The following is a 24,078-nucleotide window of genomic DNA, read 5'->3' as shown; positions in this document are numbered from 1 at the left end:
CCATCAGTGGATAAATGGGTAGAGAAAATGGAGTATATAGATACAATAGAATATTATTCAGCCATAAAAGAGAATAAAATCTCGTCATTTGTACCAACATGGATGGAACTGGAGGTCATTATGTTAAATAAAATAAACCGGCTACATAAGACAAATATTGCTTGTTCCCACTGACATGTGAAAGCTAAAATGGTGGATCTCATGAAGATAAAGAGTAAATTGGTGGTTACCAGAGGCCAAGAAAGGGAGTGTGGAGGGGGGATAAAGAAAAGTTCATTAATGGGTACAAATATACAGTTAGATTCAATAAATAATACCATGTTTGACGTATCAGTGGGGTGACTATAGCTAATAGTAATCTGTTGCACATTTTCAAATAACTAGAGGAGAATAATTCATGTTTCTAGAATAAAGAAAAGATAAATATTTAAGGTGATGGATATTCCAATTACTCTAGATTTGATTTTTACAAATTATGTGAATGTATCAAATTATCACATGTACTGCCCAAATTTGCATATCTATTATGTATTAATACAAATACATTATAAAAATATGAAAGCTGATAGTAGCAGAACAGAAGGTACATATGGAAGTTAGAGATGAAGAAATGCAAAAATTAAGAGACATGAAGGACAGAATGAAAAGTCCACTACTTGTCTGATAGTAATTCTAAAAGAAGAGAATAATGATAATTCATTGACAATAAATAAAGATGGAGAACTGTTTGATGAAAGTCATGAATTCTTAGATCGAAGAAGTATAACAAGTCCTAAGCCAGATGAACAAAAATATATCCTCTCCTAAACAAATTATGTTGAATCTGTAAAAAAGAAAAAAAAAGAAAAAAAAACCAAAAAACTCAAGACAAAGATAATATCCTAAATGTAAGCAGAAGGGAGAAAAACAGAATATCTGCAAACAATTAAACTCTGTGTATTTTAAAAACAATACATCCTCAAAGTCAATGAGATAAATTTGTCACTAGAAAATTGTAACTAGAATTGAACTAGAATTCTAAACCGAAGTTAGAACATTTTTCAAAACAGAGGGTGAATTAAATATAGAGCTATAAAAAGTTTACATTTGTAAAACAATTAATAAAAATTGAACTTCAGCAAAAAGAAAATGGAACTAAGTCCCTGAGGGAGAAAAAACAAGTACAATAAAAAAGCAAAAGGAGGCAAAGAATTGGTAAAATATCATTGAAAATTAAAATAAATAGTAACCATTAAAGATAATAATGATTATAACAATAATTAGTTAATTAATTTTGATAAAATCAGTGGAAGATAGAGGAAAATATCTCATAACTAATCTCCTTATGTCCTATTAGAAGACAGGACAATACGTTTTTAAAATGTTTTAATTACATTTTACTAAACCTGAATATTTGCTGATGTTTCCAATTCAAGAGCTTTCTCTTAAATTCTTCCTTTCCATTAACTTTCATATACATTTTGTGAATTTTAATTTAATGAGTATGATAATAAAACAATGTAAATTCCTAAGCAGAAGAGGAAAAGTAGGGAAGCGTTGAATCTGGTTAATCTAAGAGATGCTTGAAAGAAGAAATAGGAAGAAAGAGGAACCCAAAAGAAAACATGACGACTAGAAAACAATAGCAATTTCCATTTATATTTGGTCTCTTTAAACTTATTTTTCATGCCTTCTAGGTTGAAGGTGAACCACTTGTTCAACCAAACAAGAAATGTAATGCAAAGGACTCATTTTACAAGTCCTCTACACAAAAGTAAGCATTTTTCCCAATGGAATTTTGATTTTGGAATATATTTCTTTTTCCTTTGTGACACATCCACTTTATGTCTACAATAATGGATCTTATAAGTGACCCAGAGAACATCAAACACAGACATTTACTTACACTGGTAGCTAAAATAAACATTCAAGGAAGAGTCTTAAGGCACATCTATGCTTGATGGAAGAATAAAACCAAACAGAAAGTGAATAGTCATAGAGGGGAAGGGGTGTTAAGAGTACAGCATCCCAGAAAGCCAAGACAGAGAAAGCTTACAGGGGGGGGAATTCATTAAGTTAGCTGACAAATACATTGAGTACCTATTATGAATCTACATCTTAGACTATGAGCTACGTCAGTGAGTAGGCAAGGATCTCTGCTCTCAGTAGCTCTCAGTATAAAGGTATAAATTGGTCTGTTCTCATGCTGCTAATAAAGACATACCTGAGACTGGGCAATTTATAAAGGAAAGAGGTTTAACTGACACAGTTCCACATGGCTGAGAAGGCATGGCAGAAGGTAAGGAGGAGCAAAGTCACATCTTACATGGTGGCAGGAAGAAACTGTGCAGAGGAACTCCCATTTATGAAACCATTAGATCTTGTGAGACTTATTCACTACCATGAGAACCGTACACGGGAAACTGTCCCCATGATTCAATTATCTCCACCTGGCTCCGCCCTAGATAGGTGAGGATTATTACAATTCAAGGTGAGATTTGGGTAGAGACACAGCCAAACCATATCAAAAGGGAAACAGACAATAATAAACAAGCACACTAAGAAGGTAAATAGACCGCATCTTAGAAAGTGACAGATAAGTCTGAAAAAAGAAAGCGAAGGTAGAACAGGATGACAAAATCAGGAGTCCCACACGTACAGGGTAGCAAGCATCAGTAATAAGCAGGAGGTGTGGGAGGCCTTTCCAGATGCTGAAGGGTGTGCAGAAATTGGAAAGAGTTGAGAGAGCAGCCATGCAGAGGCTTGGAGTGACTCTATTCCCAGAAGAGGGAATAGAGAGCAAAAGCCACAGGTCAGAAGTGTGCTTAAGATGTTAAGGAAGAACAAAAGGCCAGGGTGCCTGGAGCAGGGTAACAGTAGGATAAGAGGAGGGAGTAGCAAAAGGATAGGTCAGAGAAGCGCTAGGAACCAGATCTTGTGGGACACTTTAAGCAATTGTAATAACCAGGACTGTCACTATGAGCGATGTGATGCTTTAGCAGAGAAGTGGCAAGATCAGACTTACATATCAAGGTAATAATCATGGTGGCTGCTGTGGTAAAGTAGATTTTTGCAGGGGAGAGAAGATGGAACACCAGTTAGGGGGTTATTGTCATCTAGGACAGAGATAACGGTAACTTGCGGGAGAGCTCTGGCAGAAAAATTTGTAAACAATGGTTGAACTGCAGATTTATTTAGAATGCAAAGCCAACACAATTTTCTGATTGTGATGAATGTGGGAAAAGAGAGGAGTCAAAAATGAGTCTAAGGCTTTGGCCTGTGCAGCTGGGTGTACTGACACTGCCATTTCTTAACAAGGTGAAGGCAGTGGAATAGTCAGTTTCACATATGTTGAATATGAAGATGTTCATTAGACATCCAAGTGGATAGGTCAAGTAGGCAGTGTGATGTATGGATTTGAAGTTTGGGCGGAGGTCTGGGCTAGAGAAATAAACCTGGGTGCCGTGGCTTATAGAAAGGTATGTAAAGCCATGGTACTGAATGAGAACACTAAAAGAGAAGCGTAGTCAGAGAGGCAAAGGGCACTGAGTCCTGGCATCTCCCTAGAAAAAAAAGAGTAGAAACCAGCAATCAAAACTGAGAAGGAGCAACCAGTAAGGTATGAGGAGGATGAAGAGGGCCTAGGTTCTGGAAGGCAGATTGAGGATGTGTTGAGGAAAGAGTAATGAACACCTATTCATATCATGCTAGGTGAAGTAGGATGAGGCCCGAGAATGGGTGATGGGACTGACGAGTGGATTCAGAATTCAGCAGAGTGATAGACTGAAGGCCAAAACACATGGCATGACACAGAGAAATGGATGAAGAGGGAAAGAGAGGCAGCAAACAGAATAAAGAAATGGCAATACCTGTGGACCTCAAAGTACTTCATGTCTGCCCACTCTTCTTAGTTTGCATATTTTGAACACTTCAGACAGGCTTCACATTTCAACTTCATTTTTTTTCATTCAGATTGAAAGTATACCCATGACCGAATATCGTATCATAAAACACATGTATGAATGCCTGCTATCCCGGGGGTGTTATGAAAACATTTAAAAACATGATATGAAGTTGGGTTTCAAAGTATTAGAACAATATGAAGAAAACACCTTGTTCATTGGCCGTCTTGAAATCCAACTCTAAGGCTCAAAACATACCTGCTTGCCAAACATGGGATTTTGGCATCCTCCATTCTCTTTCATCTCAATTGCTAAATGGCCCCTAAATTCTTCTCTGACTTTTGGGTTTATTTCCCATTGTATTCTTATCTTGATTTTTATTTTAAAAATCCTAGTGATCATCTCAGAAACAGTTAATATTTTGATTAAGGTCATGATATTTCACTCAAAATGGAAACGTTTTATTATAAAACAAAATATCAAATCATAGTATTAAGTAGTTTCTCTTTAAAAATATAAAAGTGCCCTTATGGAAAAATTTTATTGCCCTCATGGAAAATTCCATAAAATATTTATGAAATATATCAGAGGCTCAAACAGTAAGGTAACTTTCAAACTTTCATTGTACTCACAGATTAATTTCTTATATACAATGCTAGTCAGATACGTTAGGAAATATTTATGACTTTGCTATGATTTGAAATATTTTATTATATTTAGTAATTTTATGACACTAATTTTAAGATGAGTAAGTTCAAAATGTATTCATACACAACAAAAACACTATGGACTTATCACTGATCTATTTAACTTTTCCAATATTATGTTCTTTAATTTTCACAGCATTCCTATGTGGCACAGACGATTTTTGTATCTATCCTTGTTCATTCTTGTATCATAAACACCTAGCACAGAACTTGAAATATTGTCATCTCTGACCAAATGTGTGTTGAGGAAGTGGGGATCACTGGTAATTCTTTTTAAAATGACTTTCACAGACGGTGGGATTTTTTGGAAGGATATGCCTTGCCCATAGAATGGAAAGGTCAACTTAAACACTATGTCTGGATAGGGCAGGAGAAGTTCTGGGGATTCATCTATCTTGTCAGAATATAGGCTTTAGAATGAGGGTTGTATGTTTTTCGCTCAGGATCAAATTGGAATTGATTTCACTGTGTCTGTCATATATGTCTGTGAAAAAGAACGACTTTCGAAACTCCAAAGATTCCCATATTTGTGTGTACGTGTGTGTGTTTGTATGTGTGCATGTGTGTGTATACAAAAATTGCATTTCATAGGATGGCTGAAACACTTCAGCCATGCTAAAAAAAACTTGTACAATTTGGCTACATTCGTGTGGAATAGTGGGAATGTTGCTGACTCTTAGGAGATAGATGATCTGGACTTGAGTCCTGACTTTGACCATCAATAATTGATCTTAAGCAAGAAAAATCAGTTTTCTAAGCCAGAGTTTATTTGTAAATTAATGATATTCTCTGAAGGTCAAGTGAACACTTTTTGTAAACTGTAAGATGTGTATACATTTTCTGCTTCTGTGTGACAGACTGCAGAATTTGTTATCTGGCAATCCTGTAGGTCAGAAGTCTAGGCATGTCCCAACTGGGTTTACTATTTAGGGTTTCCTAAAGCTAGAATCAAGGTGTCAGCTGAGACTGAGTTCTCATCTTTCAAGATCATTCAGGTTGTTGACAGAATTCCGTTCATTGTGGCTTTAGGACTAATATTTGCTTTTCAAGGGCAAAGAATATGTGTTGCTGTTTTGTATCCCTTTTTAGGCCTGGCTTGCTTAGGTTAGTCCTATTCAGGATAATTCCACCTTTTCATTAACATAAATTCAACTGATTAGGGACCTTACCTACATATGCCAATCTCTTGGGGCATATAAAATCACATAACACAAGCGTGCTACCTCATCATACTCACTTGCTCTGCCCACTGTCCAGGGAAGGTGATTATATATTATATGAACACCAACGGGCAGGGATCTTTGGGGTCATCTTTAAATTCTTCTTATCATACCATAATATTATTATGAACATTACCAATTGAATATGTTTTTCATAAGATGTTCCTATTTAATAACTTCATAGAGCTTATGAAGATGTTCCTTGGGATAAAATGCTACCACGAAAACTTGATCCAGAAGAAACAACTTTGGAAAAAGCTGCTGACCCCATCTCACAATGTTTTACTCTGAAAAGATACGAAAGGGTGCCAGCAATAACTCAGGTCGGCACTCTTCTCTGAGCAATAATGTGTTTCTCATTGTTACTAAAATAAAAAGTCAAAATAATACTCATTTTATTGTTAAGAGTACATAAAGAATTTATGTAAGATAAGTAAATACATATATATACATATATATGGAGTTGAAATTTCCATAATCATACAAGTTGATGACTGCAAATCCTTTGATATTTTCAAAATTTAAAACTTTTATTATTTAAAGACTACCTCTTTCTCAAAAGTCATTTGCAATGACTGTGTTTATTTTTGAAATTGCAAGAGAATGAGTAAATAAGGAAGAAGACAGAAATAATCTTACCAGATAAGCTGTGCTGAGGATGGTTCTTGGCATAGGATCTAGAACTTAGCTCTGTACTTTTCACGGCAAAAAGAAAAGATCCATAGATTGCTATCTGATGTTATCTCTTATTATGTGACAAAACAAAGCATACCAACTTGTCAGTAGTGACACCCATTCTTTTCATTTCCGAGTATCAAGAAGAATTTATCACATGAATGATCAAATCTATACCACAGCCAGAGAACTTTTCCTAATACGTGAATCTGTTTGTGTTACTCCACTGATTAAACCCATCTTTTTATTAAAAAAAAAAAAAAAATCCATACTCCTTGACATGACACAGACCCAATTCTCCATTATTTGCCCATGGCTCCCTCCCTAGCTTCATCCCTGCCCCGTTCTCCTCTTCTTACTCTTACATGTTATCACCCAAACATCACCCCACACTGTACTCTGTCCTATTTCTGCTGAGCTTCTCCCAAGTCCTTAAGTCTGCGATGCTCTTTTCCAGGTTGTGTGCTTTGCAAAGAGTGTTCTATTGCCTTCATCACTCTCCCTATTTATGCCAGGTGAATCTCAAGAATTCTTCAGATTTCATCGTAGCCCTCACTTTTGACCTTCCAACACTGGATTAGATGTCTCAGCTCTGTGCTTGCAAAGTAATTTCTACTTCCATTGATTCCCTTATCCTTTTGTGCCACTTTTTCCAGCATAGGATTCTGGTTAAGCCCTTGGGCTATTTCTCATAATGAAGTTTTTGAGTACATAAAATCCATAGGATTAAAAAGAAAATCAATTATATTGAAATACAGGTATTAAGAGATATATATCTATATTAAGATAGGCCCCAAGAGGTCCATTGATGATAGGTTAAGAAGCCCATATTTTCTTGTGAAATTTATTCCTCTTTTACAGAGAAAAATGATAATAAAAGAGGGAAAACATGACTTTAATATAAAGACTCAACCCTGAGATTTTCACATAGAAAAAGTGAATTAAAAGAAAAATATGTCCAGGCACGGTAGCTCACGCCTGTAAATCCCACACTTTGGGAGGCCGAAGCGGGTGGATCATGAGGTCAGGAGATCAAGACCATCCTAGCCAACATGATAAAACCCTGTTTCTACTAAAAATACAAAACAAAAAAATATATATTAGTTGGGCATGGTGGCACACGCCTGTGGTCCCAGCTACTCAGGATGCCGAAGTAGGAGAACTGCTTGAACCCAAGAGGTGGAGGTTGCAGTGAGTTGAGATGGGGCCACTGCACTCCAACCTGGTGACAGAGTGAGACTCCATCTAATATATATATATATATCAAAAATATATATAATATATATAATTCTACCTTTTTATATATTTTTGAAATATATATACACATGTATTTTTGAAATATATATATTTCAAATATATATAATATATATACACATATTTTCGAAATATATATATATATTTTCAAAGCTCAGGATCTAGGCTGGTTTGGAAGTGGGAGACTGGCCTGGGTTTGCGGAGGGTAGGCTACGGTAGATCCGAGTCAGAACACTAGCTAAGGATGAAAACTAAAATCAGACCTTTCACATGGGTTTCAATTTGAAACAGGTGGATAATGAGAGAGATTCCAGCTATGAGAAAACAAATTGAAATTGGAATTTCAATTTGAGCAGGTCAAAGACCATGAGTGGCTCCAGATCAAACCCATGAAGTGCTAGGGAAGCTTGGAGAGTGCATTTCCTAGAGAGCCTGGGACATGGCGATGATGTGGAATGTCAAGGGCATGGGAGCTTATCCACCAGAACTTATAAGGTGCTCATTAACTGTCATTTATTTGATTATTATTTTTAGGTGGTTGGCGACCTCTGGGACAGATTTCAAACCAGATCTTTCTTGGCACCAGTGAAACCAATTAATTTGTAAGTTTTATCTCCTAAAATCTCACACTGGATTTCTCACTACCATGTATTATAATTAAGAAGCCGATGCTGTAGTCCATGAGTTAGATGGGGTGGGTGAGGGACATGTTCTCTGATAAAGAGCATCCCAGGAGCCCCCTGACTCACATCCTTAGGGCTGGGAAGATGACCCGAATCCCAGGGCAGTTGCCCAGTGTGCCTGCTTCCTTTACTTTCTCTTCACCCTCCTTAACATTTAGAATATTGGAGGTACCACAACCATTTTGGAAACCTGAGTACAGTGGCTCATGCCTGTAATCCGAACACTTTGGGAAGCCAAAGTGGTAGAATTACTTGAGCCCAGGGGTTAGAGACCACGCTAGGTGGTCTATAATTGAAATTGAGTTATAATTTCTCTTTTGTAGACATGGTGAGACATCATCTCTACAAAAAAATAATAATAATAATAATTAGCCAAGCGGGATGGTGGTGCACCTGTAGTCCCAGCTACTTGGGAGGCTGAGGCAGGAGGATCCCTTGAGCCCAGGAGTTCCAGGCGGCACTGAGCCATAACTTGCAGCACTGCATTTCAGCCTGAGTGACAGAGCAGGATCCTACATTAAAAAATAAATAAATATGCCAGGCATGGTGTCTCACGACTGTAATCCCAGTACTTTGGTAGGCTGAGGCAGGCAGATCACCTGAGGTCAGTTCAAGACCAGCCTGGCCAACACAGTGAAATCCCGTCTCTACTAAAAATATAAAAATAAGCTGGGCATGGCAGTGGGCGCTTATAATCCCAGCTTCTCGGGAGGCTGAGACAGGAGAATCGCTTGGACCCAGAAGGCAGAGGTTGCAGCAAGCTGAGATTGTACCACTGCACTCCAGCCTGGGTGACAAGTGAGACTCCATCTCAAAAAATAATAATAAAAAATAAATAATTAAAATAAAATAATATAAAATTGGAAGCACTTTACAAACAATTTGATATAAACAATTATAATGTCCCTAAAATCCATGGACTTTATATAAAATAGATCATAAATTATTTTCTATCAATTTTTGTATCATATGGTTACTTTGTTTTCTATTAATGTTAGAAACTATGGCTTTATTATGATTACTTCTTTACATGTAATTTTCATATTTAGTCTAAAAAAACTTGGTGTTTCTGCCTTTGAAAACATCACAATATTGTCTGTTCATTTTTGTTCTTAACACAACCCACAACCCAGGTTATCATCTTTGTTTTTATTTTATATTCATTTTTGAATATTTTATATAAACAAAAATATGATATAGTCTGTGTATCTGCTCCCCAACTTTAGAAATAAAATATTACTTACACAATGAAAAATTTCTATGTAATTTTTCCTAAGGACATCTATCTTCCTTGGGGAGCATGACTAGTATTCTGGATTTGACATTTCACATTTTCATGCATTCTTATAATTTTTAAAAACATACCACCATGGTTCCTAAAGATATTAACAAGATAATAAGATGATAATATCAAAAGATTTTTTAAAAACAAAGAAGCACAAGGAAAATTTGGGAGGTGTTGGATATGTCTATTACCTCGATTGTGGGGATGGTATCATGGGTATTTGCATTATGTCCAAACTCATCAAATTGTACATGTTAAATATGTACACTTCTTTGTATATCAATTATGCTGCAATAAAGCTGTTTTTAAAAGATTTTAAAAAAAATATGTGTTATTGTTAACCAATATATGTAATTATGTTCTTTGCTTATAAACCCAGTATAAGTGGTATCATACATATATTTATGCAACTTTAGATTTTTGTTCAGTATTGTCTTTGCAAGATTCATACCTGTTGACATCTGTGTCTCTAGGAGTTCACTTTCATTGCTGTAGAGTCTTCCATTGAATAGATGTACTAAAAATTATTCATCCATTCTCATAATTATTTTCTGATTTTTATTATAGTCGGTACAATGTCCACATACCTTCACACACCTAAGTGTAAAAATATTTCTGAGTTTTATATACTCATATTTATGTCTAGAATTGTTGTGTCATGTGGTGTGTACTTCTTTGCTTTTTAGATATTGCTATGTTCTTCTCCAAATGAGTTTTACCAATGGAATCTCCCATTAGAAGTGCTTGGGTTCCCATTACTGCACATCATAGCCAGTGTTTAGAACTTTTAGATTAAAAAAAAAAAATCGGGTCTATGAATATCAAATTGCACTTCATTATAATTTTAGTTTACATTTACCTGATTAGTAACGATCATTTTTTGCAAGTTTATGACCTGTTTGAATTTTCACATCTGTAACTTGCCTGCTCATATATTTTGTTCCTTTTGCTGTTGGGTTGTCTTTTACTTATTGATTGTCACATCTTTTCTGTTTAATATTCTGGGTAAAAATCCTTTCTCGGTACTATGTATCAAAGTAGCCCCATCTAGTCTGTGACTTTTCTATTTTAAGACTTTTCTTTCTATTTTTGCTTATCTGAAGTTTTGAATTTTAATGTAGCTAAATTCATCAATATTTTTCTTCGTTTTATTTTTTTGAATTTTTTAATGAGCATTTTCCTGCCTTGAAATAATAAAGATATCCTCCTTTAATACTTTTTATAACGTTTTTTTCTAAAATATTCAAAGTTTTGTTTTTCACATTTATTATTTTTAAAGCATTTGATGTTTTCTTATGATAAGAGCCAGGGATTCATTTTCTCAGCGTAAGTAAGCAATTATGCTAGTTCCGTTTAATGAGAGGTTCTTACTAAATAGCTTAATAAGTGATTTGTAGCCTGTTGGTTAAAGCCTGTGAATGCTGAATCACAGTCAGCATTTTTGCAAAAATGAAGTGGAATAGGAAATATAAAAGTGAATCACATGGAATTTATCTTTTATTTTTTTTTTTTTGTACTTTAGATTCTGGGGTACATGTGCAGATCATACAAGATTGATGCATAGGTACATTCATGGCAAGGTGGTTTGAGGTGGTTTGCTGCCTCCATCCCCCCATCACCTATACCTGAAATTTTTCCCTACGTTATCCCTACCCACCTTCCCTCCCACTATCCCTCCCTTAGCCGCCCCCCATTGGACCCTGGTGTCGGATGCTCTCGTCTCTTTGTCCACGTGTTCTCATTGTTCAACAGCCGCCTATGAACAAGAACATGTGGCGTTTGATTTCCTGTTCTTGTGTCAGTTTGCTGAGAATGATGGTTTCTAGGTTCATCCATGTCCCTAAAAAGGATGTGAACTCATCATTTTTTATGGCTGCATAGTATTCCATGGTGTATATGTGCCACATTTTCTTTGTCCAGTCTATCATTGATAGGCATTTGGGTTGGTTCCAGGTCTTTGCTGTTGTAAACAGTGCTGTGATGAACATGCATGTGCATGTGTCTTTATAACACAACGATTTATAGTCCTTTGGGTATATACCCAGTAATGGGATTGCTGGGTCAAATGGTATTTCTATTTCTAGGTCCTTGAGGAATTGCCACACTGTCTTCCACATGATTGAACTAAGTTACACTCCCACCAACAGTGTAAAAGTGTTCCTATTTCTCCAGATTCTCTCCAGCATCTGTTGTCTCCAGATTTTTTAAATACTGCCATTCTAACTGGTGTGAGATGATAGCTTAATGTAGTTTTGATTTGCATTTCTCTAATGATCAGTGATGGTGAGCATTTTTACAGTCAGCATTTTGCAAAAATGAAGTGGAATAGGAAATATAAAAGTGAATCACATGGAATTTTAAAATGGAACTATGTAGTTTTCAACAACTACTGTCGGCAGTTATGAAGGATAGTGTGATACAAACAGACAGCACATACAAAAAACACATGCTGTTCCAGAAAAAAATTAGTAAGTCCATCTTTTGTTCCCTGGAATTTTATCTGATTTTCTGCTTTTATGATGATCAATTTGATCATCGCCTCAGTGGGGTGGTTCATCTTGTACATTTAACTTTATATTTACCTCATCTAAATGAAATTTAAAGTAAAATGCAGGAGATATTTGTCCACAGCAAAATTATGGCAAGTTTTTTATCTAAATTTTAGTTATTGAAAATCAATATAAAAGATACCATTTTTAAAAACTTTAACAATTTCACCACTTCAATAAAAGTAGTATAAAGTGACCTTTAAAGGGAATGTTTTGCTTATTGGTAGAAAAAAGAAAGAAATGGACATACACAATGCTGTATTCAAGTCTGACTGCTAAATCTAGAAATGCAAATAGTGACAATACGGAGAAGAATATGGAGTCTTATCAGAAAACTACCATTTTATTGAACCATATCTAAAAATGATATATAAGATTTTTGATAAAAAATATTTAAAGTATGTTTTGTCAAAGGTGTAAAATATCCCACTCTAGACTCCAATGTGAAAAAGTGAATGGTAATCATTTAAATAAAAGATTGAAATATTTAAAAATTTAAGATTATTATTTATAGAGCAAGCTGAAACTGTTGATAATCCCATTTGAATACCTTTTTTAAAATATACATGTTTTGTACTAATTTTTAACATGTGAATGTTGGTTCTAAAACTATACTGGTATTTTTAATTTACATATCGTGTAAAATGGCAAAGAGCTCACTGAGATGATAATTTCTTTATTCCAGTTTACATAGATCCACTTAATTTGTTAGCTATAAGTCAGCTGGCAAATGAAAATCTGTGTGTTAGCACTGCCATCACCTCAGAATTCCTCAGCATACTATTCACAGTGAAAGCCTCCTTTGAGTAAATGTTCCTTCCAACAGCCCAAAAACCTGTATGTGAACATTTGCAACAGCTTTATTTATAATCTCCAAAACCTAGAAACAACCAAGATGTCCTTCAGCAAATAAACAGATAACATACTAGAGTATGTCCATGCAGTGGAATGCTACTCAGCAATGAAAAACAACACATGCAACACACAACAATAAATATGAATCTGAAACACATTTGAAAGCAATCAGACCCAAAAGTTTACTTATTATATGGTTCAATTTATTTGACACCTGGAGAAAACAAACTACATCCTTAAATCGTCTCTGTTTAAAATTATAAACCTTTAAAGGACAATTCCTATGAGATATCTCTGAAGGATTTTAACTAGAGAAATACTGTAATAGTTTGAAGTTTATTAACTTAATATAAATAACCCAATTGCCTATATCTTCTCTTTTTTGAAGTGTGAGTTCAAGTTCTCGAAGTAAATATATTCCTCTCTATACGTAAGTAATTGGTTTCTCAGTTTTGTAAAAAAATATTAGATTTACATTTTGGTTGTAGTTGCTTTCAGCTCACTCATGTTGTAATTCACTTTTTAAGACAGCTTATGTGTTGTGACAGATTTCTAATGTTTATCTGGCACACAGTGCCTGTTTACTGTCAGCAGTTCTATCTAAGGTTTGATTTTGATAAAAGAAAGAAAGAGAGGGAGGGAGGAAGGAAGGGAGGGAGGGAGGAAGGATGGAAGGAAGGAGGGAAGGAAGGAAGGAAGGAAGGAAGGAAGGAAGGAAGGAAGGAAGGAAGGAAAGAGAGAAAGAAGGGTTGGTACTTTTCTGTTTTCCCAAATAGGTTACTTTTCGAAATAAAATACCTTAGATGCTACTACTATTAGGTGTTATGAATCATAAAAACAGTTATAATTGAAAAAGGGATGGGGCGCTCATTAACATTGAAGTCTAGGAAATGTAACCTCTTATTTTCTACGTTTAATGCTGGCTTTCCATGGCTGGCAAAAAAAGTATATTATCTGCCACTTGGGGTCTTCTCCTGGTTTTTAGATGGAAGAAGAACCTTGAAACAAAGTAGATCCAAGAACATGAAAGAGGGATCTGGACCTTTAGTCCTTGCTCACCCCCTCCCATTACTCAGCCTTTTCTCCTCTGCCATTCAGTAGTGTTTCTACCAGTGGCCCCAGAAGTCCTCAAAGCCCTCTCTGATTGACAGCAACTCAGCCTCTCAACTTTCTCTCAGGCCCAAGGGCATGTGGCTTGTTGCCCAAGCTCCTCAGCACCTGTGAGGGTTTCCACCCACTAGGAGCCTTATTATCTCTGGCACACACCTGCCTCTGTCTTGCCCAGCCTCCAGCCAGTCTCCAACAAAGGAGTTGTGCCGGGGCTGCAGGAAGAGCTGCTTCTTTGCTCAGAAACACAAAACATCCCTTGCTCTCACTCTGGCTCCAGCTTAAGACCAAGGAGCATGGCATCGCTGAAAAAGAGAAATTCATCTTTATATTTTTTAAGGAAAATTGTCCTATTATTATGCTTTACATTTGGCATTTTGAGCCTTTGATCTATTTTGGCAAATAAATTTCCCTTGGAAGTTAGAATACTGTTCAATAGTTTCTTCTGTGCTTCTTAGAAAGAACGTATGTCTTCTTTCCTTTCCACTCCAACAGTGGTCATGTGCAGTCTGCAAATGCTGATGATGTTGACAACCCCTTGGGAGACCTCTTATCCCTAGCCAAGCCGCGGTGCTCTAAGCCTCTGTATACAAACACAAGTTGGTGAGTTCCATTCATGATTATTTCCCTTATTTCATTATTAAGGATGAAACATGGTGATGGACTTTACTATAAATGAAGGAGTTTAAAAGTGGCTTTTTATTGAACATAGCTGAAGAAGAAAGACACCTGCTTCCTAAAAGAAATACAGTTTGTCACAAAGGAGATTTTGGGGATTGAATCCCTTGGGGTCCTTGAGCAGGTCACTTTGTTTCTGTGACCTCAGTTTCCTCATCTGAAACTTGTGAGGAAAAAAAAGCCACCAAGTGAGGTGATCGTGGGGGGATCAATAACATTTGCAAAGTATCTGAGACACGGCTGATAACTAATAGAAGGATCACTTTTACACATAGGAACTTGAAGGCTCATGTGCTATGCTTGGTCCTGAGGAAGGAGTCAGTGGGCTGGATTCTTCCATACATTCTGCAAGGAAATCATTGCTATTACACATAATAATTCTAGCAATCTAAAAAAAAGAATATAGGAAGAAAGCCAATTTAAAATATTCCTCAGGCACCACAATTTAGGATTGTTTCTTCTTTGATAAGTATATCTAAATTTTGAAATGTTTTATGAAACATTCTTGCTAAGGAATCAAAACATATTATTTTGGGTCATTCTTCAAAAAGAGTGAAGAACACTATGGCAGCATTTTTTAAAAACTTGATGTCAAAATGAACCACTTAACTTCAATACATTCTGGCGTATAGCATTCCTACCTCATTTAACTTCTGTTTTTAAGCAAATGAAATTTTGAGCAAATCATGTAAAAGAATTGAAGACATTAACTGTGCTTATCTGATTTGGGCACTAGAGGGCCTCCAAGGTTGCAAAGTTTCTTCTTTTGATTAGTTTTCAATTTTTAACGGAATCTTAACCTGCTAACACAAAGAAATGTTTTTCATTTTTATGTATAAAATATTTATAGATGCAAAAAGATATAATAATGTCACATATAACATATCAAATAACATAAGTAAACACCTGTGTATCCCCTACCTGGTAACTTACAGAAACTTACTCAAATCTTCAACCACAGGTGTGGCCCCAATCTCATTGCCCATGCTTCTGCCTCCCCCGCTCAGAAGTTATCCACATTAGACATGCTTCTCTTTTGTTTTTCTTTCTAGTTTTGGTACACACATAGGAATCTCTAAACAAATTATTATGTAGTTTCCACAGTACTGCCTGAGCTAAAAAGCCAAGTACAGGAGAATACAAACAATATGATATCATTTGCACATGAGCACGAGCTTACTTTGTGTCAAGTAAGGACTAGAGTGTGCCATCCTATTCAAACACAAATATGTCTCCTGAATTTTTTCATCTTGAAGTTTCTTGAAGAGAAATGACTTTATGATACTATCTTTAGGATTTTTTTTTCTTACTGATGGGTGGCATTTAATCATGGCTGGCAAGCCCTGCTATACCCCTGTCTTTTCAATGAAAGTATTTATTTATTTATTTCAAGACAGATCTCACTCTTTCACCCAGGCTGAAGTGCAATGGCATGATCTCAGGTCACTGCAACCTCTGCTCCCGGGTTCAAGCGATTCTCCTGCCTCAGCCTCCTGAGTAGCTGGGATTACAGGTGCACACCACCATGCCTGGCTATTTTCTTTTTTTTTCTGTATTTTTAGCAGAGACAGGGTTTCACCATGTTGGCCAGGCTGGTCTCCAATCCTGACCTTAAGTGATCCGCCTGCCTTGACCTTCCAAAGTGCTGGGATTACAGGCATAAGCCACCATACCCGGCCCAAAAGCCATATTTCAGGCAAGGGTCAAGGCCACTTACTTTCTAGTTCAAGTGGTTCCGTCACTGGAATCATCAATTTTCCTACAGGACCAAAGTTTTACAAATTTCCTTCATCAGTTGATTTTGTTTTCTGGGGCTACTAAGTCATCTGACACGCCCTGTGTTTTTATATTGGTAGTGATCGTGCTAATAGCTTAAAAATAGTAGTTTTTATTTATTTATTTATTGTTGTTGTTTTTGTTTTGAGACAGAGTCTTGCTTTCTTGCCCAGGCTGGAGTGCAGTGGCATGATCTCAGCCCATTGCAACCTCCAGCTCCCTTGTTCAAGCAATTCCCCTGCCTCACCTTCCTGAGTAGCTGGGATTACAGGTGCACACCAACCTGCCCGGCTAATTTTTTTTTTGTATTTTTAGCAGAGACGGAGTTTCATCATGTTGGCCAGACTGGTCTCGAACTCTTGACCTCATGGTCTGCCCACCCCAGCCTCCCAAAGTGCTGGGATTACATGCATGATAATTCAGATATTTTTAAAGTGTAGAAAGTAAAATAGCTCTTTCATTTTCAATCCCAACATTAAAAGTTTGATTTCTTTTTAGACTCTTCCCCTCATGCATTTGTGTGCAACATATATGTACAAGTGTATTGTGTATACATGCATAGGGGGAATGTGTATGTGTAAGTCAGACTGAAATGTGCACTAGATATTTTTTCATATTGAAATCTTTTTAATGGCTGCATGTATCCCACCAAGCCTATAACAAGTTTGTATAGCCCAAGTCCTGACTATTTTTCTTGTAAACAGTATAACAAAGGCAGCCTCTACTTGTATATTTGTGCACTTATCCATGCATTCTTGTAGAGCTCATCACTAAAAATGAAATTGTTGCATGAGGTTTCTTGTTAAACTAAAACTATTTTCTGATTTGGTAGGCATGCCCAGTTATTAAATTGCATTTAGAGCTCAGGAACTCAAAATATTAATGCGGTATCTACTGAAGTTCCTAACTTATAACTTGAGACTAGTTTAGGAAATAGAAAGAATCCAAAATAGTCATTGGGTTCAGCAAAAATTATTGAAGCTCAGTGTAGCTAAGCAATTTTGTTTGCTTCTTCCATAAACATGTACTATTGACTGAATCTGGGTATTACTCAGGAATTTTTTAAAAATGATACAAATTCATCCCCACTTACAATCTGTGTCAAGCAGAAAGTGGTAAGACTGAGATAAGAATCCTGTTTTTACAGGCCGGGCTCAGTGGCTCACACCTGTAATCCCAGCACTTTAGGAAACTGAGGCAGGTGGATCACCTGAGGTCAGAAGTTCAAGATCAGCCTGCCAACATGATGAATCCCCATCTCTACTAAAAAATAAGCTAGGTGTGGTAGCAAGCACCTATAATCCCAGCTACTCAGGAGAATGGCTTGAGCCTGAGAGGTGAAGTTTGCAGTGAGCCAAAATGACGCCACTGCACTCCAGCCTGGGGGACAGAGTCAGACTCTGTCTCAAAAAAAAAAAAAATTCTGTTTTTTCAAATCTGATCTTTTGCCCTCTTTAATATAAGGTCCATATTCTTTTCAAGGGCGCAGCAAACAAGTTTGAAGAGATGCTCAGTCCCTTTTAGTAACCATTTTACAGTGCCATATAGTTTCAGTGCTTTGCAGACATGAGTCATCAGCATAAGGCACATAATAATTTAATGATCTGTAATGGCAGATCTGTGTCCCTTCATAAGGATATGGAATGAGGTGTTGGGGTGCTTTTTCTTTTGTAACAGACTCTGTTGGATACACACACACACACACACATCTTATATATGGTAGGGAGCTCTGGGATCTAACATATATGCATCTCACTCTTGTATTTCTGAAGAATACACAGGCTCAGACCAAGTGAGGTGCAGGTGCAGCTAAGAGAGCAGCACAGCCCATGCCTTCTGATCCCAAACCCAGCACTTGCAGTCACCGTTTGCTTGTTTTTCCAAACGAGACAGCGGCCTCTGAGATACCATCCTCCACTAAGTTATAATCTTTTATCTCAGGACGTTACACGGTTTCATATTTACTGTGCTTTTTGACCTCAATGATTTCTCTGAGGAAGCATTTGCAAATAAACAGGAATTGTCCAACATGGACCACCAGGCAGCCCTGACAAATGTCTCCCATTGAAATGGGGAGCTCTTACTGCTGATACTTAGAGATGAGGTCATTAAAAAAAAAGGGAAAAAAAGAAATAAGAAATTGGGGGCTTCTCTGTCAGTCACTGGATGTGTTGCAGCTTAAAAAAAAAATCTTACCACAGCCCAGGTTAAAGAATAACTCTATGAATAGTAGTTCCTTAGATCAGCCCAACACTTCTGCCTTTTCAGACTACTTTCACAAACTCCCTCATTTGTTTTTCAAATAGTGTGATGAGGCCAGAAATGAAGGAGCAAGTTCTATCCCCATTTTGCAGATGAGGAGGCTGAAGCCAGAGGAAATGACATAAAGAGCCAAGATAACTCATTTCATAAATGGTAAAAAGAACAGAGAACTGGCCTCCTAATCCCCAGAGCAAGCTCTTGCCTTAACTCACATTCAACGTGTCTTCTTCCTCTGGCAAATGACAGGTTTTTGGAGCTCCAGCCTCAGCTATAATACAAAAGCTGTGAGTTATACTCTTTCTACATTCCCTTCTAAATGAAAGAATTGAAGAGTCCAAAAACACAGGAGGAAAAAATATATCCACTAGATGAAGAGAAAAATCAATAAACCTGTCATTCTTAAAAGTGATTTTGTGTCCACGACAAGATCTTATAATATTCAGAAAAATGCAATCGAATGACCAAAGGCCATTGCAAAATGATCCCAGTTTTCTTTACGACAATAAAATCAGACCAACCCCAACTCACAATGGACTCCTTTCTTTTCCTCTCCAGCCTCATCCCCCTCACAGTTCTCTGCAGTCCCTCCCTTCTCTCAACCCTCTGAGCCAGCCCTCCTTAACATCTAAGACTAGAATTTACTGCTCTTTCTCCCTATCCCACTTCCTGCTTCCCTTGCCCACCCTGTCTCCCATCCACCAACCTGCTGCTCCTCTCACGTGGGTCTGCACCTGCTGCATGCTGGGCACTGTGCCAGGCCTTTGCTTGCATCACATCGTCCACCGCACCTTCCAAGAGCGTGCAGCTGCCCTGAATCATGGCCGATTATAAGTAAGGATGGCTCAGAAAGTTTCAGTTGAGGTCTATGTTCTCATAGCTGGTCAGGGCGGCCCTGGAATTAAATGTGTCTGTCTCACGCCCGCCTCTCTTATGTTGCATCTGTGGTCTTTGTCCACTTGGGATCTTTAAACCTTTAAATGTGCGTTTTTAAAATTAAAAGTATTAGTGTGAAAGCTGTCAGGAGCTAAGCCTGCTTGATGTCTGCCTAGATCTGTACCTGATATAGAATGGCTCTAAATAAGACTGTCACATTTATTTGAACCTGCACTTACACCCCACCATGTATAAATGCAGCCCTCTGTGAGCTAACAAGGCTCTCCTGGCTGGGCTGGAAGTAATGCCAATGGTCCTTTCCATTCTGTTCAATGGCACTGAGGTCCGCTTCTGCCACTTGCCAGCCTGGTTGGTGCTGGCTGTGTTACTTAGACTTTCTCTGCCTCAGTTTCTCCATCTATAAAATTGGCATGATCATAGGACCTATGACACAAGGTTATTGTGAGAATTGAATAGTCAACTTACATAAGGCATTTAAAAGGGTGCCTGGAATACAGAACCCACTCAATGACTCTTAGTCGTGTTTACAGTGTAGAGTGAGAATTTGTATGCATGCCTAAATTTTATGCACATATGTAGTACATATATTCTACATATAACATGGTTTTCTCTGCATTTTTCTTATCTCATATTTAGCTTATAATTATATACCATCTGTGATCCCTTCTTCTGAATTACTAAACTTCTTGATTTTCTTAAATTACTTAATTTCTATTTTATCATGCTTTGTTGAGAACCAACTTGTTGTAAACTTGGGCAATACTATATTCAAATTTATCAACTAGTGAACAAAATCCTGGCTTATTTGGAACTAGGGAGTACAAAATAAAGTGTTTAAAGGACTAGAAGCTGTGGGCAAAGGCAAAAGTGAAGACTTCGTATTTTTAAGTGGGTCTCTGCTTCTCTCTGCTTTCCTCAAATGGAGAGTGGAATTCTTTGAACATGCAACTAATCTGGAAATCCGTTTCCCAGCTTGTATGTTTCAGTATCTTTAATAGCTTTGTTCCCTCCACCTGAAAAATAGTATCTCCTATCAGCAGCAGTTTAAAGCGTCCCCAGAGAGTATTCTCCTCTTAATAGAAGGTCAGTGTGTTGCACTTAAGATGGCAAAATTCCCCTTGTTATGGCCCTGTATGCAAGGGTTTAAATGGAATAGATTTAGAAGCAGTGTGGGTGAGGACTTTCGTTTTCAAATATTTAGCCGTTTATTACGCAACCGAATTCATTCTCAAGCCTGAGCAGCTAATCAGTCTCCTCTTTCATGATATGTTATTATTAAATATGATGTAATATAATAGCATTAAGACAATGTAACATATGATACCATTTAGCATCAATAACCTGCATGCCACAGAGGCACAGTGGCTGTGCGGTGTTTTTTATCAAGCCCTTTGTGTGATTGACAGATGGCCTGCGTCCATCCCTCTGACTTCTTAACTGCTCTGATGGGAGGATATGACTTTAGAGGCATTTTAATTCTGCAGGTGTTTCAAAGGCAGTGGAAAAAACCTTTCACACAGATGGAGGGGATTTCCTTTGTAACATGCATGGAAGCTTTAATGAATGTTTGGGGGAGAGATACACACGCATGAATAACCTTGCCTCACTCTGGGTTACCTCTCTAACTTACAGCTGCCCTTTTCCAACAAAATTCCAAGAAATTCTGCACGGCACTGCCTAGAATTCGGCAGCTTCCGTTCATTCACCTAGGTCCCCCAGCAGGCTTGACAGTGTGGCTCTAAAACAGAGGCTCCTGAACTCAGCAGCACAGGAGAATCATCTGGAGAGCTATTGAAAGCCCCAGTGCTCAGGCCACACCACTTATTAGTTACATTTAAATGTGGGGGTGTGAGCCAGGCATTGGTACTGTTAAAGATGCCCCTGAGATGTCAGTGTGCAGCACCACTGGGAACCTCTGTCTTAGCACCTTTTCAGCTGTCTGTACTGGATAAACTTTGCAATCTCTGTGTACATGGCCCTTATTTTGTAAATGTTTCATTTCTTTAAATTAGTGTATTTCAGCTGAAATTAGTTTAGCATCTATTAAGTGCTAACAATTTGCTAGCTGCTTTCACATTCATTTAATTCCTCTACTCCCCAGAGTGCCCCTAAGAAGCTGTGTTGTTGTCTTCATGCTGCAGTTGACTGAACTGAAGCCCAGACCACTTTCTTCACTGGAGGAAAACCTCACAGCTGGTTAAGGGGCAGAGTCAGACTGGCCACAGAAGCCTGCTTCTCAATGCAGTGTGGGCTCCCCCACTATTCAGCTGCCTTATTTTCCTAGTCTCACAAAATCTGTTATTTTGTCCTGTCTATTCTGGTGTTGCCCTGGGTGTAATTTGCCTTCACTTTGTTAGTCTCTGGGTGTCCTTGATTATATCACCTGCAAGCCAATAAGTCATCACCAACAGAGTCATAAATTACACAGCTGGAAGAGAATTAGGAGATTTATTAGTGCAATTCCCTGCCTGATACATATTTTCCCCCTAATATTCTGATATTCGCACATAATCAAGGTGGGAAAGACAACAAGAAATGGCAAGTGAATCCTTCTGATTGTTTCCACGTCTCTGTCACCCAAGTCCTTCTGGTTGGTATCATTACCCGTGGTCAGGCTGAGGTTAGAAGGCTCCAAAAGACTGTGTCCAGGCCAGACCCCAGAGATGATATGGGGAGCCAGGGTCTGAGTCTTCCTCCTTCCAACCCCTAAGCACATACCCCTTTCACTAACCTCTCTTCTACCTGCCATGTCATCTAATACTTTCAGGAGCAACTCCTATAAGCTCCAAATTTTGAAAATTACTCCTAAGATAAGTGGTTCCTGGAGAAGGCTTTGTTTGGCTTACTGGTTATGTGGGAAGGTCATGGATATCACCAAGACAGCCACTGAAGAACCATTTCTCCACTGCCCACAGAGGTTTGCTTGTTGCTACCGTGTTGCATTTTGTCTGGGCCCCAATTTTAAGTGGGGAACCATGCCACAGGGATGTCCTCCTCTCAGAGAAAGGCGGCAAGGATGGCAAGTGAAAGCCAATGAGATGAGTGACATGTGCAGGTTGCCCACTGGCCCTTTCCTCACCAGGGCAAGTTCATGATGGTGGCCTTTCTCATTTCTCTTGGAAGTCAGCACAGTGAGCTGAGGCTGTGGCATTGGTACAAGTTTGCAAAGATGGCAAGCTATAAGAGCCTCATGATCTGCAAATAGTGTGTTCTTGGACTTTGAAATACAATTTAAATCTTATTTTCCTCAACTCCTTGCAGTTAAGGCGAGATGTGGTAAGCAGCACACAGGATGAAGCTTCACACTGGGCCTGTCCCATAAGCCAGCCTTACCCGCCTCCCAGGAAATAATCTGTGTAAACCACTTTGTGTGCTGTCATGGCAAGAATATTGATTATTCTTCACATTCTTTCCTCTGAACTACCTACTTAAACCTTTCTCTTGAATGCTCATGTGCCTTTTCTAGAGAGAGAGGGCTTTATACACACTGAAGAACGAATTCTTCATTCCTTTTATCTCCCACTGTCCCTGGTGGAGAAAAGAACAGGGAAGCAGAAGAGTCAGTGGAATTTGACTAAACAAACTGCTGTGGAATTAATGATGGTGTACATTTGTTTTCAATGTGCAATTTTAGGAAATCATCCAAAATCTGTAATACAGTACATTAATGGTGATAAGAAAGACATTTGATAACGTAACACCTCTATAATGTAACAGAAGATATTTATTCATATTATATTCATTAATATTAGAGTCCACATTACAGAGATATGTGTGGCTACAGGTCTGCTGTTCTGGTAAGACCTGGTATCTTCCTTCATTGTGAAACAGAGCTCAGCAGTGAGTCATGTTTGTAAAAGACGTGGAAATTTAAAAAGGGAGAAAAACATGCACTTGAAATAAATTGTATTGACCCCAGAGTAGGGCTGTTATCTAAGCACCTGTGCCTCTGGCCTGCACCATTTCCTTTCTGGAAAGCCCAAGTTCCACACCTTATGTGGGGGAAAAAAATTAGACTGCGTCTTTCTTTATATTTTTCATATTTGGGTCCTAGTTACCATGACAATTTCACAAATCATCCTTTTAATTTCCTCTCTTTCTCCTCTCTTAACTCTTTACTTTAGTGCTGCAAATATGCCAGGATATACCGGCAAGGTTCATTTCACAGCCACCCACCCAGCAAATTCTAATATTCCATCAACAACCCCATCGCCAGATTCAGAACTGTACCGGTAAGTGTGAATCCTATTAC

The 24,078-nt window shown here is 37.8% G+C and overlaps 1 protein-coding gene across 1 annotated transcript in view; it reads left to right on the top strand.

Moving 5' to 3' along the window:
* Positions 1–24,078, top strand: part of SPATA48 (spermatogenesis associated 48) — a 57,827-nt gene that overhangs the window by 26,269 nt on the left and 7,480 nt on the right. Inside the window, exons 3-8 of the mRNA XM_032244482.1 lie at positions 1,677–1,753; positions 5,993–6,131; positions 8,272–8,339; positions 13,498–13,539; positions 14,712–14,819; positions 23,951–24,058. Coding sequence (XP_032100373.1) covers positions 1,677–1,753; positions 5,993–6,131; positions 8,272–8,339; positions 13,498–13,539; positions 14,712–14,819; positions 23,951–24,058 — 542 coding nt within the window. The remainder of the gene's footprint in view (positions 1–1,676; positions 1,754–5,992; positions 6,132–8,271; positions 8,340–13,497; positions 13,540–14,711; positions 14,820–23,950; positions 24,059–24,078) is intronic.

The sequence above is a fragment of the Sapajus apella genome, unplaced genomic scaffold, assembly GCF_009761245.1.
Source record: "Sapajus apella isolate SASKATOON/1434 unplaced genomic scaffold, GSC_monkey_1.0 scaffold54, whole genome shotgun sequence".
Taxonomy (NCBI): Eukaryota; Metazoa; Chordata; class Mammalia; order Primates; family Cebidae; genus Sapajus; species Sapajus apella.
The sequence above is the reverse complement of the archived record's forward strand: the minus strand, read 5'-3'. Positions and strand labels throughout refer to the sequence as shown.